The 20754-nt window shown below is 40.2% G+C and overlaps 1 protein-coding gene across 2 annotated transcripts in view; it reads left to right on the top strand.

Moving 5' to 3' along the window:
• Positions 1-18574, top strand: part of LOC114685030 (cytochrome P450 3A9-like) — a 28930-nt gene extending 10356 nt beyond the window's left edge. Inside the window, exons 5-14 of one of the 2 annotated variants that reach the window (XR_005089826.1) lie at positions 1666-1779; positions 1997-2085; positions 4461-4609; positions 8189-8316; positions 10291-10357; positions 12062-12222; positions 14635-14861; positions 17517-17679; positions 18048-18166; positions 18279-18369. Coding sequence is in view for 1 of the 2 variants with exons in the window: in XM_028859634.2 (XP_028715467.1) it covers positions 1666-1779; positions 1997-2085; positions 4461-4609; positions 8189-8316; positions 10291-10357; positions 12062-12222; positions 14635-14861; positions 17517-17679; positions 18279-18374 (1194 nt within the window). In the remaining variant the exon portion in view is untranslated. Of the gene's footprint in view, positions 1-1665; positions 1780-1996; positions 2086-4460; positions 4610-8188; positions 8317-10290; positions 10358-12061; positions 12223-14634; positions 14862-17516; positions 17680-18047; positions 18167-18278 lie in introns of both variants that reach the window. The other variant, XM_028859634.2, reaches the window with a different exon arrangement.
• The last annotated feature ends 2180 nt before the right edge of the window (positions 18575-20754 follow it).

The raw sequence follows: 20754 nt of genomic DNA, 5'->3' as shown, positions 1-20754 counted from the left end.
TATCTCCTTAGATAGAAAAGTCTAGTATGTGCCGACTCTGTGGATTTCCTTTGAGCCCTGTGCTCCTGGGGGGCTTACCCCGCAGGCAGCAATACTTAAGAGAAAAAAGTTCTCTTACCTGATGAGCCATCCCCCTGGCAGAGTTTTCTGGTCTAAAAATATGATGTGTTCCTCCATTCCTTCAAATTGTTTGATTTCTTTCACCAACATTTTTACAGCTTCCAGCCTACTGTACATTTTTTGTTAGATTCATACATAAAGTATTTCATCTTCTTTTATTTGTTTATTTTACTGTTTTATTTTATGTGTATGGGTGTCTTGATTGCATGTATGTCTGTGCAATATGTGCATACTGAGTGTCTATGGAGCTAGACGAGATCATCAAAATCCCTGGAACTGGTTACAGATGATTACGAGTTGCCATGAGGATGACTGAATCAAATCCTGGTCTTCTGAAAGAGCAATTAATATTCTTAGCCATTGAGACATTTCTCTAGCCCCTAGTATTTCATTTCTTTGGGTTGATTGTAAAAGCAGTTGTGTGTTTCATGTAGTCTTACCTACTCTCACTTGCCTTAGAAATGGGCCCGAATATTTGTTTACTTATCTTATATCTTACAAAGGTGTTTGCGCTCACATAAAAAAAAAAAAAAGTTGAGCATGGCCACAGGCACAAAAGCTCTAGCACTGGGGACAGAGACAGGTGGATCCCAGGAGGTCACAGCCAGCCAGCCTAGATGAAACAGTGAGCTTCAGATTCTGTGAAAGACCCTCTCTCAAGGAAATAAGGCAAAGTGACAGAGTAGGACACCCGATGTCCTCCTCTGGACGTACATGCATGGACACACACACACACACACACACACACACACACACACGTGCATGTACACAATGAAAAGCACTAAAAACAGTGATTTTTCTCTTAATTTATTATGTTGAATTCAATTTTGATACCATAGGTAAACATTTTCCAGGGACAGACATCAAACACAAAATGTGTTCATTTTAAAATACAGAATGACAAAAATACCCATTTTTGTACAAAGCATGTGTTTTTATAAGCATAAGGTTCAAGGAGGTGGTGACAAGTCTATCATGAGGTAGAAAGTATGATCATCTATACCTAAAGAAAATCAGTAAGAAAAAAATTTACATAGAATTACATTATTTCTTCCAAATAATGCCTAGATTCTTTCAAATACTGTTATTGTCTTCTCAATAACACTTTGAGAACTGTTATTTTTTAATCACTTTTTATTACCCCTTTATCAAGAAGCTCTTCCTGTGAATATGTGTAAATGAATAACTGGTCTGTCTTTACAAGGCCACCAGATGCCATCAGTTCCTTCCTACTTGGCGCAGACTGGAAGGATGTGCCAGGTCTTGTTGCTATCAAGTCCCCCTGAAGCAGTGGTTTCCCCTGTTACGTGAAACTTCTGTAGAAGAAGGACACTAGATTATAAAGTTCTAAAGCCACATGTGTTGACTGGGTGCCACCTCAAACCTCCCAGGGGCTGAAGCATTTGAGGCAAATGTTCATTTGAACATGTTACATTAACTATACAGTCACAAATGTTTTTAAATAAATGATACCTGTTTAATTTTTTACAACTGTAGAGTTCTCCAAACTTATGTATACAATATCTCTTTTGCTTTGGATTCTAGGATTTCGTTCCAGCGGGGTACTTGAAAAAAGCAATCACCTTATCTCAGAATGAAGAATGGAAGAGATTAAGAACATTGCTGTCTCCAACCTTCACCAGTGGAAAGCTCAAGGAGGTAATGAAGTAATAAGCTTTTCAATGGAAACATGAAAAGCAGATCTTGTGGGTAGGTAGATCACAGTCCTTTTCCAAGCAGTGTCCTCTGAGTTGAAACTTCCTAAGAATGTCCTTTTGTGTTCATGGGACTTCTTGCTTTGTCCTTGGGAAAGCTGTGTCCACTGGGAACTGAGCTCCCTCATCTCACGATGGATGGTGTTTTGTTTTGTCTGTAGATGTTCCCCCTCATTAACCAGTATACAGACTTGTTAGTGAGAAACATGAGGCATGGAGCAGAGAATGGGGATCCCATCATCATGAAAGAGTGAGTGCTGGTACAGTCGTTGGGGGCTGGGTTGTTGTGTCAACTACTTTTCTGTTGCTGTGACAAAGTACTCCAACAAAAGCAAAAGAGAAAGGCTTCGTTCCAGCTTACAGTTCTGTGGGGTTACATGTCCATCATGGCAGGAAGACATGGTGGCAGGAGCAGGAGGCTAGCTGATGACACTGCATCTAACACTCAAGAAACAGGAAGCCCAGCCTATATAGACACAAGATCTGGCTGTAACAATCTATGTCCTCTAACGAGGCTCCACCTCCTAAAGTTCAGAGCCTTCCAAAACAGTACCGTGGGCTCAGAACCAAGTGTTCAAACACATGAGCCTATGGTGGCATTTCATATTCAAAACACAATAGTTGTTAGTAGACACTGTAACTGCCTGCTGGAATGCTGAAGTTCCCACTGTTAAGTCACCTCAGGAACCAGACAGGAGTGAGCTATCAGCATTACAACTGATTACAACTGTCTTCTGCTGAGGTTGAGACCAGTGGAAATTAGAGACCTCTCTGTAGCAAACCTTATGACTGTAATAGACCATTCAAGAAAAAGGGCATATCCCAGGAGAAGGTAGGGTGGCTATAGATGAAAGGATATCACTTCTGTATATGGAAGCCATGGTTAATCTCTCTAATAATTGTTATTTGGGGAATTCTAAAAAACAAAATAGATAGTTTAGAAAGAAGGATTATGATTTAAAACACATTTTTTAGTCTAGAGTCCATGGAAAATAGACAGCAGAGAAATCATTCAGTTCATATTAGGACACTGCATGTACACCAAGGAAATTAAAATGTAGAACTTGGAGCAATTGATATCTCATCATGGGCTTATGAAGAATATCAGTGAAGCAGTAAAACTTGCCTAGGGTCAGTGAGAAGGCTCAGTGGGTAAAGGAGCTTGCCACCAAGTCTAAGGACCTGAGTTTCATCCCCAGGACCCACATAGAGGAAAAAGAGAACTGGCTCCCCCAAGTGGTCCTCTGGATGCACGCCATGGTACAAGTGTGCCCACATAAAAACACACACACACACACACACACACACACACGCACGCACACACACACACGCATGCACACATGCATGCACACACGCCTCACAGGAGCAGATGCACATACATGCAAGTTGCACTCATAGTCAATAAATGAAAGTGCAACCCACCTGCTACTTCCCTTTTACCCGATTTCTGAAGAGTGCAGTACCTGTAAGGCTGTAGGCATTGCAATCAGATCATTTTCTTGCATAAACTCAGGCCTTCTGAGTTATTAAAGAAACACTGATGTAACATTCAACCCTCCTGGTAAACGAGGAACGTGTGGGCACATAAGTAAAGTGTTTTACTAGGAATATTGTTAATTTTCACAACTTAAAGCAATACCTCTGCCCTTGAAGCAATGTCAACTCCCTGGGGCTGGGGAAGAGCAGATCTATTGGTACCTTCAGCATGGGGTATGCTCCAGGGAATTAATAACAGTTGTTATATGTTGTACTGAAGATGAACTAGCTTTGGGCACAGATACCAGTGATATACAGATGCCTGATACAATGTTCTCTTTCTTAGTCCTCTAGGCATTAGAGAAGCATTTCACAATGTCTTAGTGAGGCATGGTACTTCCACATTCATTATCACCCACACTCCACCCACACTGATGCAATCTGTCTGGTTTTAGAGCTCTTCTTCCTGTGACTCCATGTCTCCTGATATCTATTCTAATCTCATATCTATTTCTGTGATAAAATACCCTGAAAGGAAAACAAGTTAGTGAGGAAAGGGTTTATAATATCTCACAGTTCCAGGTTTCAGTCAATGTCATTGCAGGGAAATAGAGGAAGGGATTTGAAGCTCCAAGTCACATCCCTAGTCAAGAACAGAGAGAAATACACTCACACTTGTACTCAGTTAACCTTTTCTACCCTTATGCAGTCAGGGACCCAAACCCAGGGAAAGATGCCGCCCAAAGGGGACTGGCTCTCTCCACACTCATTAGAGCAATCGAGGCAATACCTCACAGACATACTCAAATGCCAACGTGATGCAGACAACCACTCACTGAGAATCTCCCCCCAGATGGTTGCAGATTGTGTCAAATTGACAACTAAATCTAACCCTCACCATACCCATGTCTCACCGTACCCATGTCTCACCGTACCCATGCCACAACCTAGCAGAAAAATAGTGTGAACACTGTCATCTGATGAACTGCTCACCAGAAAGCATAAGGGAGGCCTAGATTCACGAGAGCAGGATTTCTGCAGTGTCTGCCTTGCCTTGGCTTGTGAATTTACTCCCATTTTATGTATTACATATGTTAGAAGGAATAAGAGAAGGCATAGACAATGATTTCCATCTGTCTCTCTGTTCAGCGTCTTTGGGGCCTACAGCATGGATGTGATCACTGGCACATCATTCGGAGTAAACATCGATTCCCTCAACAACCCACAAAATCCTTTTGTACAAAAAGTGAAGAAGCTCTTAAAACTTAATTTCTTTGATCCATTCTTTCTCTCAGTGAGTACGTGAACCAACATTTCATTATTTCTGTTTTCTTCCATGTTTATTGATTGATGGTTTCACACATTTTATAATGGATTTCAGTCATTTTCATTCCCCCATTCCTCTCTCTCCTCCTCTCCCTCCCCCACTGGTACCCTTCTTAGAGTTTTGTGAACTTCATTTCACATACGTTGTACATGGTCCACTGAAATGGGCCAATTCATAGCTTTCAGTGTATCTAAAGATATCCATGGTCATCACTATTGTCAGTAATGGAATCTTTTTGGCAATTCAGAAACCCTACATTTAGCCATCAGGTCTCTGCCTTCCTCAGGTGTAAGCAACACTTCCTATAAATGGAATCGTATAATTTATCACCTTGTATGTCTAGTTTCCTCTATGTTTTCAAAAGTTCCTGTATCTTGAAGGATGTTTCAGTATGCCCTTTCTTTTAGTGGCTGAATTTGTCATTGATGGACATTTGAAATTTTTCAAACTTATGGCTGTTATTAATAGTGTTGCTCTGAATATTCTTATACAAGTTTGAACAATGGTTTTCATTTCTTTTGGACATATACTCAAATGGAAATGGTGAGTGTACCATAATGTTTAATGTAATATATTTACTCAGGCTGGAGAGACGGCTCAGTGGTTAAGAGCACTTGCTGCTCTTCAAGAGGACCCAAGCTTTTAGTCCCTAGCGTTCATGTCAGATGAATCACAATCATCTGTAATTCACACAAGGGCACCTGAACTCACATGCACAAACCCACATACAGATATACACACCTACATGTCATTACAAATAAAATAATAATAATATTAATTAATTAATTATGCCAAGTGTTTTGGGCAGGGGTGGTACAAGCCTTTAATTCCAGCACTTTGGAAACAGATGCAGATGATCACTGTGAGTTCGAGGCCAGCCTGGTCTACAGAGTGAGTTCCAGGACAGCCAAGGCTGCACAGAGAGACCCTGTCTTGAAAAACCAGAAATAAATAAATAAACAAATAAATAAATAAACAATAAATTGAAAAATATGATACAATCATTTAATTCTGGAAATACCTTTAATCACAATACAGTGCTGGTTTTTCTTTTTTTCCTTTTTCTTTATTAAGAAATTTTTTTTGTTTGTTTTTTTGTTTTTTTGTTTTTCGAGACAGGGTTTCTCTGTGTAGCTTTGCGCCTTTCCTGGAACTCACTTGGTAGCCCAGGCTGGCCTCGAACTCACAGAGATCCGCCTGCCTCTGCCTCCCAAGTGCTGGGATTAAAGGCGTGTGCCACCACTACCCGGCATAAGAAATTTTTTATTCATTTTACATACCAACCACAGATCCCACTCCCATCTCTCTTCCCCACTCCCCGCTCAGTTCCCCACACACACACAACACACTCTCCATCCCCTCCTCTGAAAAAGTAAGGCCTCCCATAGGGAGTCAGCAAAGCCTGATACATTCAGTTGAGGCAGGTCCAAGCCCCTCCCGTATCAAGGCTGTACAAGGTGTCCCACCATAGAGAATGGGCTCCAAAAAGCCCGCTCATGCACCAGAGATAGATCTTTCTCAGAATGTTTTGCATCTATAAACCTGTTTAGCTCATGTTTGTTCATATTAATATGGCTCTATCACACAGCAGCGCATACCTGGGGTGAATCCTACTTGATTACAGTAACATAAATCATCTTGAGTTGTAACAGTCACTTGGCTTGGTGCATTATTATTTTGGTGAGCATTTTGCAACCATATTTACAAGTGATGTTAGTTTGATGTCAGTTTGACTATGGGATTAGGACACTGTGACTCTGTAGAGAATTTTGGAGATGTTTTATTTCTCTTCTGTATTTTGGAAGTGTTTAGAGGAAAATGGCATTGGATCTTCTGTGAAGAGTTGGGAGAATTCTATCACTAATTCTATCTCATTATGTCACAGGTCTATCATGTATGATGTGCAAATATTTTTGAGTCAATTTCTATAGTTTGTGTATTTCTAGGAATTTGTACATTCTAGCTTAATTATGCAATTGTTATCTTCCAGTTAGTAATAGAATGCCTTAATATTCCCTTGTGTTTTCAATAATGATATTATTCCCTTAAAACATTCACTATTCACACTAGTAATCTGAGTCATCACTCTATTTCTAGAACAATTCCAGCTAACATTTAGCTATTTCTGAAGATACTTTTAGGGAAGCATCTTTCGCTTTCACTGATTTCCTCTATGTTATTTTTCATTTTATTAGTTTCCACTCACTGATTTCCTCTATGTTTTTTTTTTATTTTATTATCTTCCACTTTGGTCTGTAATATCAATCCCCCTCTGCCTGAGGTGTGTTTGCTCCTCTCTCTTAATGGCACTTCTCCTACAGTGTTGCCATTTAAGATCAGTTTTTTTCTCAACACTCAAATTTTCTTCTGGATGTTGCTTTGTCTCCATCTTCGTAATAATTTTCTTTATTGGTGGTAATATCATTAGTGTTGCTGTTGTTATTATTTGTGTGTATGTGTAAGTGGAGGCACACTCGTGAACATTAGAGGGCAAGATGTGGGAATCAGGTATCTCCTTCTACCGTGTGCTCCAGTGACCAAACGCAGTCAGTTTCCACAGTAAATGATTTTACCTGCAGAATCATCTCACCAGCTCCTACTAGTTGTATCATGTCTTTTATCTTTTTTCATTTGAACACAAATTGGAATTGCCCCCATAGTTCTTGAGCTTTTGGTTATGGAGGAGTGTGGTGATGAATAATTTACATATTACTTCCCCAACTTTTCTTCTATTGTCGATTCCTGACTTTATTCCCCGACAGGTGAAGAACACAGACTGTGATATTTCTAACCTGAAAACTTATTCTGTGTGTGTGTGTGTGTGTGTGTGTGTGTGTGTGTGTGTGTGTGTGTGTCTATGTCTGTCTGTCTTTATCTGCCTGCCTGTCTGTCCATCTGTGTCTGCATGTGCTCTCTCTCTCTCTCTCTCTCTCTCTCTCTCTCTCTCTCTCTCTCTCTCTCTCTCTCTCTCTCTCTCTCTTACATATATGCAGATTAGAAAAAAAAAAACTTTGATGTCGTTCCTTGGATTCCTTCCACCTTGTTTGAGACAGGTACTCACTGGCTTGGAACTTCATCAAGTAGGCTGGGCTAAATGGCTATTCCAGGAATTGTCTCCACTCTCATGTCGCCATTGCCGAAGTACTGCACTTGGCTTTTAACATGATTTCTGCACAGAGCCTCACATTTGCAAGGCAAGCATTTTACCCACTGAGCCGTCTCTCCAGCTTAAAAGCTCTTTCTTGAACACCATGATTAACTGCAGCACTGGACTGAAGTCTGATCTATCCAAAAAGACCTTAGTTCAACATGTCAAGGGTGAAAGGTCAAAGGACTTAACCCTGCAACCATGCAGCAGGCACCATTGATATCACTTCTATGTCAGTGGCCATACATTGACACACCCTTTCCCAGCCAGTGGCCTGGAAGCTAGCAAGAGGGAGAGTCTTGCTTGAGATCCTGGTAACTTTTACTGTTCTGCGTATCAGAATAAATGTAATCAGATAAAATTTGTATTTTCACCATGGTTTCTCTTTTCTTTCCCTTCTAGTAATCTTTCCATTCCTTATCCCAGTATTTGATGCACTCAACATGAGCTTCTTTCCAAATGACGTCATGAGCTTTTTTAAAACTTCTGTAAAACAAATGAAAGAGACTCGCATGCAAGATAAAGAAAAGGTAATAGCTTGTCACATGAGGTTGTTCATTTATTGATAAAATGTTAAGATGTTGTTTGTGCATTTATGTTTCATATAATTAGACTAAGTTAAGAACAGGAAAATTTTATATTTTTGAAGAAAAGGAAGCATTGGGAACACAGATATGAAATAAGTCAAGTAGAAAGCATTTAAAATCAAATGATACATATTATGATTGATCTGCCAATAAAACAATATTTTTAACATGAAAAATTCACATGCTAGAAAAAAATTTTCTTACATTTGTGAGGATGTAAATTAGTTAGGGGGATTATGGAAAACTTTATGGATAAAACTTTAAAAAGTTAAAGTTTGTAATTTTCTCAGCGCTGAGGATAAAACTCAGGACCATATGCATGGTTGGCAAACACATCTTCCTTGAACAATGGTCCAAGTTTCCATGGGTATCCAGCTCAACCCTACAGTTACATATTATGAACAGAGTTTGTGACTTTGGTGTTGGGTCAGGAGATCCCAGTGGAGCAATCATTATTAATGGCTCATTTCTTCAAATATTAAGGTCTTCTGTGCCGGGCAGTGGTGGCACATGCCTTTAATTCCAGTACTTGGGAGGCAGAGGCAGGTGGATCTCTGTGAGTTCGAGGCCAGCCTGGTCTACAGAGCAAGATCCAAGAAAGGCACAAAGCTACAAAGAGAAACCCTGTCTTGAAAAACCAATAATAATAATAATAATAATAATAATAATAATGTCTTCTGCGATCTTAGATCTGTTTAGATTCTAAAAAGGTGATATCAATGGTGCCTGTGCATGGTTTCAGGGTTAAGATTACCAGGGGTAAAAGATGAGCAAAAGTCTAAAAAGTAGAACTCCCATATGATCTAGTCATCTTCCTGCTGGTCATATAATGACATAAGCTTATGTGGGAGACATGTGTAATCCCATGTTTATTGAAGGCATTTTAAAAATTCCAGAAGCTATTAGAGGAATGGACTTTGAAAGTTCTATCATGAATGAATAATAAATATCTGAAAATATGTTTAACTTGATTTGAACAGCATTCACTACATATATATATATATATATATATATATATATATATAATGTATGTATGTATGTGTGTATATATCAAACCCAATTGTACCCATTGAGACATATAATTTTTATTTTTTAAGTATGCTTTAACATAAATTTTTAGAATAATGAGATGAGAGGGTTGAAGAAACAGTTCAGCAGTTAAAAGTTGGCCCACTCCATTGTAAGCTTTCTGGTGCCATTCAGTCTGCTTTATTTTTAGTTTTTAATTTTTGGAAACACAGTGTAACTATGTAGTCTTGCCACTAGCTCTCAGTCATCCTGACTCAAAAGCTAGGAATAATATGTCTACCTGCCTGGCTGGCCTCAACTAAATTTGAGCTGCTTGTGGCTTAAAGTGGACACTGAGCTTATCCAGTTATCCAGACTTTGTTATATACAGCCTGGATCCCAGAATACTGAAGTCCATAGGTCATAGAGGTAGGACTGGGCAATCCCCCAGATGTCACTGAGAATCATAGCATTCTAGCTTGTCAGAACATTTCATGATGCTCACCTCAAAACTACTGATGAGATTTGGAAATGGCACGAGGTTCATCTAGAAGGACACATTTCAGGATTAAAATTGGAGGATGTAGACTGAGGTACAGAACCTCTTCCTGTGTGAGCACACATGTGAAGAAAAGGAGATGATCAGGACTGTTCAGAGCCCAAGGAACTCAGGACCAAGGATAGCAAAGACTAGGTCTACTGGACACATACCCAGTGTTCACTTGAGAAAGCATTCTGCTCTTCAAAGCTGGTATGTGGACATACATGTTTACCTCTAGCTCTGGCACCCTAGTGAGATTTCTGGGCTTAAATAAATATTATTATCAGAAGCATGGCTAGTTCTGTACTTGTGACTATTTCTCTGACCACACAACTGACTTTGCACCTTCCAAAACTACTTTCTTTCAGCAAAGATTGGATTTTCTTCAACTAATGATCAACTCCCAGAATTCCAAAGACAAAGAGTGTCATCAAGGTAAGCAAATACGAGTCCTATCTACTGATGTGGAACCACGAAGATAGATATTTATTCTGGAAATATGCAAGGGGCTTCCCAGTCAGATGAAGATGTCTGCAGATTACGGAATAACATATTTGTGGGTGTTATATATTCAGTCAAAGGAACTTGCTAGAAGCACAGGATTATTACTGTGTTCAAAGCCTGAAGGGCAGCCATGCACATGAAATTCAGGACTGGAGGTTATCAGTAGTCTCTAGATCTTATGCCACAGAATAGACACCATCTGGGCCTCATCTAGACCCAGAGTCCAAAGCCCTGCTTGGACATTTGTATCTAGATACCCAGTGAGAGGAACAGCCCCACAGTGGTGATGGTCACTGGAAACCTGGGATGAATGCTTGTCCAGCTCTTGATTTACAGCCAAGCTTTGATTTCCTGTGTAGTTGATAAGGAACATGTGGAAAAAGCCTTGGGACTAAGCACATACCTCAATACTCTTACTAGCTTTTCACCTACTTATTTTTCCATCATGGGTGGCTTTTGAGGAAGCCATTGCTGTGATGGTTGAAGAATGATGTCTTTCTAATGCCTTCCCATCTTAGACAGCCAGGAGTTCCACTGTAGGGAGAGACCATGGTCATTTTATTTCATTCCTTTTCTTTTTTTCCCTTTCTTCCCACATTTCTTCCTTTGTTTCTTCTTTCCTCATTCCCTTCTTTTATCCTCCAACTTCTCCTATACTTATCTCTCTCCAACATGATCATACATTAATCCTGTTCCCTTACCGTCATAATTTTTATTGACACACAGATTCAACGACATTTGTCCAGTGTAGAAGCTCTTTAGGTTGAACTCCTGATTCCTTTCTTAAGCTAATCGAATGTTGATTTATTACAACTAAACAGCTTTGTATTTCTGCTTGATAATCCCAACAGAGAGCAGAGTTCTGAAGCTTTTGCATCCATGCTCTACTTTCACACACTGGTTATTTTCTTGTTGCTGTGAGAAAATGCCTGACAAGCAGAAATTTAAAGGAGGGAGGGTTTAATTTGACTTGTGGTTCAAGCTGATCATTCATTCAGTTTTGGAGACTTGACAACACATGAGACTAGGCATAGTAGCAGGAACAGCATAGAGTGACCAGGAAGTGTGGTCAAGCTACCAAACCTCAAGGTCCCATCCCTGTGACCCAGTTCCTCCAAGGGACCTTCTTCACAAGCATCTCTGCCATTTAGGGATCAAGCGTCCAGACAAATAAGACTGAGGGACACTTGACATTCAAGCCAAAACAATAACACACATTTCGTGTTCGCTAGGACAAAGAACCTGACGGGGCGTCTTCCCATCAAGATGTCATGCTTAGCAGACCAGAGCTCTACAAACCCCTAAACATTCCTTTTCCACTGTTTTCCCAATTCTGAACTTTCAAGGTTGGAGCAGATCACATGTTGTAGTCCCACTCCACTCCCTGCTCAGGGTGTAACTGTTCAGTGCTTAACTGAACTGAGCTTCTGTGCGGATTAAAACCCAAGAGGGAGAACAACTGTTATCAGGAGCTGTGTGGTCTAGCAGAGCTGGGGGAGGGGAATGCCGAGGCAGATGACATTCAGTCATGACTGACTCAGCATTGTTAATTTTATTCTACGGCCTGCTGGAGTCTACACACAATCAATCAATTTAAAAATAATTGAAATAAAAATGTATGTCCTTTCCTTTCAGGTTTATCTGATCTTGAGATTGTGGCCCAATCTGTTTTCTTTATTTTTGCTGGCTATGAGACCACTAGCAGTACTCTTTGCTTTGCTATGTATTTGCTTGCCACTCACCCTGATGTCCAGAAGAAACTTCAAGATAAAATTGATGTTGCTCTACCCAATAAGGTGAGGAAATGGGACCTGGAGAGGGCACTGGAGAGAAGTATGGCTCCTTATCACATTAGGTGAGAATCTTTGCATGGGGCCATAAGCATCGACTCTTCTACCAGCTTTATTTAAGAAAGATATGAAAAGATAAGTGAATGGGAAATAGGTATCAGGTACTACTTTTAGGATTAACACATCTTTGTAGATGAATGTTAGTACAAATTTATCCATCATCTGTCACCAAAAACTACCAAGAAACAACCACAAAAAAAAAAAAAAAAAAAAAAAAACCAGTGGCATGGAAATATGAGCTTTGGTTAGTCAAGTGTCTGAGTAGTCAGCTTTGTTGATGTTGTGGGGTGTGTTGTTGCCTGCTGTTGGCTTGGTGTGACTGGCCTTGGCTAGACTGGGCTAGGCAGATTGATTTAGCTCTGCCCCACACATCTCTCTCCGCTCATAGGTGACCTGAGTCAAGCTCTTAACCCTACATTACAGTCTGTCTAAAAGTTCCATAAAGTAATAATCACATATTTCTCACATTGGACTTTGCAACGCTGCCCAACTGGGAGGCTTGGGGTGTAAGGTTACCTGGTCTGTGAGGCCGTCGATTTGGTTTATCATTCTCTTCAGAGCTCACAGGCAAGCCCTGAAAGAACAACCCTCAGCCTGGACCAGCAACAGAGAATGGAGCTGAGTGATGGATCCTGTTCTCATTGTGACTTTTACCAGGCTTGGAACTCAGCATTTTGATGGCAATGACTGTGTCTGTCTTTTGTCATCTGTAGTACAGAAAAGACTATTAATACCTCCTCAGATCACTTAATTTTTTTTGCTGTACAACCGTGCTGCATACTTTTGTTTAATTTTAAACTATCTTAATTGAAATAGAATTACATCACTTTTCTCCTGCCCTTTCCTCCCTCCAGCCCATGCCTCAAATCTCTCCCACCCCCCCACTCTCAAGTCGATAACACCTTTTTTGATTATTATTTTTATACAAATATACACATATGTTTGTATGTGTGCACACATATATGTATACATATATGTGTATATATACATGTGTGTATACATATGTGTGTATATACATACACACATACAACCTACTGAGTCCATTTTTGTTGTTATGTGTATATGGTTTCAAGGCTGACCACTCTGCATTGGACAACCAATAAGAGGGCTCATTCCTGAGAGACACTAATTGTCCCTCCTCCAAGAGTCATTAGTTGCCTGAAGTTCTTTGTTTAGGAGTGGGACCATGTGAAATTATCTCCTTCCACATTAACATATCCATTGATATTGCCACTCTTCTGGTCTTGTCTATGCACCCATTTCTAAGAGAGACTGTTTCATAGCAGACTTCTGCTTACAATCTTTCCACCTCCCTCCTCTTCTCCATGTTCCCTGAGCTGTAAATGCTGTCATCATGTAATGCAGATGTATCTGTTGGTGCTGAGCTCCCTATGATCCATTGATCTCTGTATTGTGTCCAGTTGAGGTTTCCTGTGATGATATCCATTTGATGTAAAGATGGGCTTCTTTGATGAGCAATAGTAGCTATCAAAGATTAGCTGATTTAATGTTTCTAAATTTTATACATAATCAAAGGAATGACCATGCAATATATTTATAACTAAATAAAAATAAGGATTTATTTAAAGGCTGTAAAGATAGTTCATCAGTTAAGAGCTCTGACTGCTCTTTCAGAGGACCTGAGTTCAGTTCCTAACACCTATATCAGGGGGCTCACAACCATGTGTAGCTATGTTCTAGGGGCTCTGACACCCTTTTCTGGTCCCCAGAGCACATGAACTCACATGCACAAACCTCTACAGAAGCACATGCACATAAATAAAAATAAAGTTTTTTTTTAAATAGAGATTGCTATCATCTGTATTTTATAGAATTTCATGCATATGTGTGAAAGGCAACACTACCTGTGGCATATTGTTATTGAATGTAATTATCATAATCTATTAGTTATGGTTCCTGACATAAGAAATTTAAAAAAAAAAAAGTAGTACATAGTAATGCTGAGGATTCAAGGCCCTGGGTTTGGCATTGGGCCAAACTTCTCAATGGGTTATTGAACAGGTTGAGAAATGTGAGGTATTAAAATGCGTTGTAGCCAGGCAGTGGTGGTGCATGCCTTTAATCCCAGCAGCACTCAGGAAGCAAAATCAGGGGGACCTCTGTGAGTTGGAGGCCAGCCTGGTCTACAGAGAGAGTTCCAGGACATCCAGGGCTGTTACACAGAGAAACCCTGTGTCAAAAAAAATGCTAAGGTTCTTTATCAAATAGGAGTTATTCTTTGGAACTCCAAACACCTCAGTGGTACTCTGTAGATGAAAATTAATTCAAAATTTAATTCATAAATCTCTCTCCCTCTCCCTCATCCCCTCTACCTATTCTCCCTTCCCTTTCCTCCAGGCACCTGTCACCTATGATGCCCTGGTAGAGATAGAGTATTTGGACATGGTGGTGAATGAAACTCTCAGATTATATCCAGTTGGTGGAAGACTTGAGAGAGTCTGTAAGAAAGATGTTGAAGTCAATGGGGTGCTCATTCCCAAAGGGACTGTGGTGATGGTACCAACCTTTGCTCTTCACAGAGACCCAAAGTGCTGGTCGGAGCCTGAGGAGTTCCGCCCTGAAAGGTACAGGGACATGGGAAAGATAAACTACCCAGAACTGGGCTAGTCCAAACATGGTGTGTCTCTTGGTATTGAAGATATATTTGTAGCAACAACAGTCTATCTGTGTGTCTCTCTCTGCCTGCCTGCCTGTCTATGTAAACTTTTAGAAAAGTATAACATCTACCATAATTTCCTCAGCACTATCTTATTTTATGTGTTATGCTTTTCATTCACCTCAGGTTTTCCTTGCCATTCCCATTAACTGTCCCTGTCATCTTTAGAGAGCATCTGCATCTCCCATTTGACTAGACTTTGCCTCCTGGATCTTCTATTATGGCTGTAATGGTGTCACTGTGGGCCTAGAGGCCCTCCTCCATTAAGCTTAGAGCAGCCCTGCTGAAGATAGCCCATGGGTCCTCACAGTCCTATCTCTAGCTGTCATTCTAGCCAACTCCCTTATACTTAATGACTCTTCTAAGGCCAAGTCACCCTCTTGTCTAGAAACCTGAGACATGCTTCTTTGGAGATGCCTCAAGCAGATTCTTCTGGAAATTTTGGAACCACAACCAGGCTTCAGTCAAATTTTAAGTCTAAAAATAACTGTTTTCTTGATCTCCTGTTGGTAACCAAAACAGAGAACGGAGGTCTTAGCAATGAGGCTAGCCAGTCAAAGGAGCTATGATCAAGATATGAATCCCTAACTGGATTTTCTGCTGTCAGAATATGTGCCTTAGCAGTTGTAGCATTCCTGTTGCCACCATAATATTTACTGAGGGAGTCACTCGAGGTTGGTCCATGCCATATGACTTCTGTGTTCCCTCCAGCCTCAGCAATTCCACCTCCTGTAGTTTTGTGGCTATAAAAGCACAAACCATTGATTTTTTTTATTTATGATGAATTTTTTAGTAGTGAAATACATGCCTATTTGTATAGAGACTACTCCAAACACTGATAAAATGCAAATTTTAATATATGTCTATTAGAGATTAATGTTTGACAAGTGCCCAAGAATAATATATGGAAATTATATATAGAGTAATATATAAAAATTATATACTCGGCACTCTAAATGAATCTCTATTCACCCATGTCAGCTACTCCACACACATCTTCAACAACTCTCTCAACTGCCATGTGGTATGTGTGTGTGTATGTGTGTGTGTGTGTGTGTGTGTGTGTGTGTGTGTATTATGTATATATAACATACAACTCACAAATACTTCAGAATTTTCTTTAAAATATAAATTAGGGTTTGAAATACATAACCACATTACAATTATCACCCACCCTAAAAATCACTATTCTTCTCTTAAATATTTAAATGATATCAAATTTAAATAAAATGTGTCTACTCTTCTGGAATTTAATACACAAGGAAACATATAAAGAAAAACTTTGATGATATGACACTGGAATGACTTCGGGTATTTTGTAAGATATTGACTTAAATACTCAACAAGGAAGGAAGGGAAGTAGGAAGAAGCAAAAGAAGGTGGAAGATGCAGAAGAAGAAAAGAAGGGATGGAAGGGAAGGAGGGAGGGATGAATGGAGGAGAATAAAGAGAAAGAAACAAAAGAAAGGAGACATAGGGAGGTAGAGAAATAAGGGAGGGAGAAATGGAGGAGGAAAGGAATCAAGGGAGGGAGGGAGAGAAGGTTGTTAGCTAAAAGAAAAGAAAGACAAGGAACAGAGTCAAAAACAGAAGAAGAATTGAGATTGGAGAACTATAGAGTGCAAATGGAAAACAAACTTTCTTTTAAAAAAAAAAAAACTTTCAATAGTGGCAGGTGTGTCATCCTTGGAGCCCAATGAGCACGTGACCAGCAGAAGTGTTAGTAGAGGAAAAAACATGTTTTTGTTCTACTGGTCTCATTTCTTGTGTGTCAGAATATGCACACATCACTGGGCCAAATGCACTCCTCTTGCTTCAAGATAAATTTTCTTAAACTGGGTGTGGTGGTGCATAGCTTTAGTCCCAGCACTCAGGAGGCAGAGGCAGGTGGATCTCTGTGAGTCTGAGGCCAGCCTGGGCTACACAGTTTCAGACCAGCCAGGGCTATATAGTGAGACTTTATCTCAAAAATTAAATAATAAATAAATGTTCTTTTGAACAGCATTGACATCATCTCAACATAACTTAAAGCTTCTCCACAGTAAAGACAAAGGGAGAGGCCTGTACCCTACAATTTTTACAGTATATTACCCACTCCAATGCCTAAGACACGTCACAGAAGACAGGGAGGACAGACTGAGGTGGCTAAAGGGTGGGGAGGGGTACTTGTCTTCTGGACAAGGCACGGCCATTGCCATCATAAACACACAGCATCCATAACTTCCAATAAAAGACTTGCACATGTGCATGCACACACACACACACACACACACACACACACACACACACACACACACACACCAGAGAGAGAGAGAGGCAGGAAAGTAGGAGGGGACTAGCTTGGAAAAATAGAATGAAAGAGGGATCACAGTGTATTGTATGTAACTAAAAAGCTGTCAAAAATTAACTTTTAAAAGTCGCAGCAGAATTTCAACAAGCAGCCCAGGCAAGCATCCTGTTTACTATTGTTTGTGTGTATCTAAGAGATATCAAACAAGGGACTGTTGTGGGGTTTTATGATTTGTTAACTTGTCTTCATCTTCATCTACTCCTGTGGGACCAGGTTCAGCAAGAAGAACCAGGACAGAATCGATCCCTACACATACCAGCCCTTTGGGAGTGGCCCCAGGAACTGCATTGGCATGAGGTTTGCGCTCCTGAATGTGAAAATCGCTCTGGTCAGAGTCCTGCAGAACTTCTCCTTCCAACCTTGTGAGCAAACTCAGGTCAGTGTGCTTCCTCACTAAGTTACATACAGCTTGGTTTTTTAGTTTGGGCCATCTATATGCAGAGAAGTATATGCTTGCCCACTTTTTAATTTACTCTATGAGCCAAGTAATTTCTTTTGTAATAACTGCTGAGTTTGCAGCCTCCAGTTTGGGAGGCTGTATCTTTTGTTTTATATATATATATAATTATATTATATTATATGTATATAAATATTATATAATATTTATATTATATGATATATATTTTATATAATATTTATATAAATATTATATTATATTATATTATATTATATTTATATTATATTATATTATATTATATTATATTATATTATATTATATTATATTATATTATATTATCAATGCAGGGACTGAAGAGTGGTTCATTCAGGAGAATGCCTGCATTATAAGCATGAAGACCAGAGTTTTAGCCCAGACCCCAAATATTTAAAATCTTGGCTCCTATGGAATGACAACTGGGGAAAAGGTCATTTTCATTACATCTAAAGCAAATTGGTCCTTGATGAATCTCTTCCTTGCTTCTGTGCTTGGTGACGCTTCGTTGCTTGGCTCTCACTGTGTTTGTGTAACTGTTGCAGATCCCTTTAAAACTGCAAAAGAAAGGATTTTTTCAGCCAGAAAAACCCATCATTCTAAGGGCTGTATCAAGGGATGGAACCGTAAGTGGAGCGTGACATGAAGCCCATTAGGAGTCTGTGTCCCATGACGCCAGAAGCCAATTGATTTGGTGAAGAAAATGCAGAAATCAAGATGGCATTGATTGTCTTCATGTATGGGAGTCTCTGGGAAATCATCAAACTGCTCTTTCTCCTCTATCCACCCAAGTTCAAAAATCATTTCCCAAATTAGATAAAAGCAAGAGTATTTGTGTGTATGTGTGTGTTTGTTTTTCTTTGTTTCACTTTTGGGTTGGGTTGGCGAGTTGGTTGTTTTTAAAACAGTGCCACATATACCCCAGGCTGGCTTCAAACTCACTACATGGCAGTTGATATCCTGGAATCCCTGATACTGCCTTCCAAGTGCTGAGTTTATCATCCTTCACTAGCATGCCCCGCTAAGCTGTTACCTCACAGAAGAACTGGACGATTGTATTCGTGAGATAACTGTTCTGCTCTTATTTGGATATTTTTGCACAGTTGGGATTATATGGGATGAAGACAAGGCAGGGTGGACAAAGCACTCACTGTGCAAACTTAAGACCCAGAATTCAGAGCCCCAGATCGAAATTAAAAGATAAGCAGGCATGATGGCCACCCATAATCCCAACCCTGGAGAGGCAGGGACAGGATATCCCCTGGGCAAACTGACTGGCTAGACCGGACAGTTGGTGATCTCTATGCCTCACTAAAGTGCAGAGGGACTGAGGGAGATTTTGTCAACTTTCAACTTCCACAAGCACCCTGAACACATGTGTACACGCTCTTACCAACATGTGTGTCACCACACATGCATAGGTGCACACAACACGCATGCATACAGAGGCAAAAAAATTATTTAAAAGATTGTAACTTCTGGGATTTGGATGTAGCATGCAGATTGTTCAGAGTAGTGCTTCCCCTACCTTACTGAAGGCAATTCACTCAGCCAGTGGAAGTCAATGCTTCCCATGGGTCATAGCACAGAAGGTATCAATTTAAATGAGAAGCAATAGCATGGTGATTGGAATGCTCATGTCACCAGGTGAAGGATCAGAAGGATCTAAGGGAGAGCACTGGGTATCAGCCTAACCAATTCCATTTTGTCCAGTTTGTGCCTCTTTAACTTTTTCTTTCTGAGTTCCTATCCCATGCATTTATCTTGGAATATAAGAAGGATGTGATGGGTTGATAAGCATGAAAGAACAAAGCTACATTCAAACAATAATGAAATCTGCAGAACAGATCACACATGCAAACACATGAGAGAGAGGAGAGAGAGAGAGAGAGAGAGAGAGAGAGAGAGAGAGAGAGAGAGAGAGAGAGAGAAAATCTGATGGTGAGGCTGTATCTCAGAGTAGGAGCAATCATCTCTTGGGAATGCAAAGAATGACCACAACAGCTTTTCTAGAGCCCCTGAAGAAGCAGAACTAAAATAGGATTATTTACATCACTGATTTGGCCAAGATTACCCTTCTGCCTATCATGCATATCTGCCTTAAGGTTTCTATTGTTGTGATAAAGCACAATGAGCAAATGCAACTTGGGGAGGAGAGGATTTATTCATCTCACAGCTTGGAGTATTTCCACCATTCAAAGAAGTCAGAACAAGAATGCAAGGCAGGAATATGGAGGCAGGAAATGAAGCAGAGGCCATGGAGGAACACTGCTTACTTTCTTGCTCCTCATGGCTTGCTCAGCCTGCTTTCTTATACAACTCAGAACCACCTTCCCAGAGGTAGCACCACTCAAAGTGAGTTGGGCGCTCCCACATCACTCATTAAGAAAATGCACTACAGGCTTGCCTACAGGCCAATCCTTTGGCAGCAGTTTTCTCCATTAAGGTCCCTTCTTTCCAGATGACCCTAGCTTGTATCAAGTTGTCATTAAAAAATAGCCAGTGCAATCCCCTAAACCCATAATCCTTTGATTTTCTTTCTATAAAATCTCAAGGCCCAGGAGCAGAGGAGATGAGTCACTGAGTAAAGTGTTTGCTGTGAAAGGATGAAGACATGAATCACTTCCCCAGCACCTATGTAAAAAGAGACAGGAGAATCCCTGGGCTTGCTGTTTAGCCAGTATAGGCAATGGGTAAGAGACCCTGCCTCAAAGACTAAAGTGGAGAGCCATAGCGGAAGACACCTGGTGTTGACCTGTAACCTACATGCATTCACAAAGGTGAGGGCACCCACACACACATGTGGACAACATATTCATATGATCTCAAAGCTACTGTTAACAGACTTGTCAATGAACCCCTTTGTTTTCTCACCGTAGCTTCCTTGATCAAACCTCCCCTCTTTTTCCTTTGCCTCTAATCATCTCTTTAATTATTACATACAGATGGTTGATTCAGCCTATGCTGTTGGGATTCTCAGAGCTCAGACTTTTGCACTAATGCTGGTATCAGATCAATAGC

Source organism: Peromyscus leucopus, chromosome 23, assembly GCF_004664715.2.
Source record: "Peromyscus leucopus breed LL Stock chromosome 23, UCI_PerLeu_2.1, whole genome shotgun sequence".
Taxonomy (NCBI): domain Eukaryota; kingdom Metazoa; phylum Chordata; class Mammalia; order Rodentia; family Cricetidae; genus Peromyscus; species Peromyscus leucopus.
Note: the sequence above shows the minus strand (reverse complement) of the source record. Positions and strands in the feature narration are given on the sequence as shown.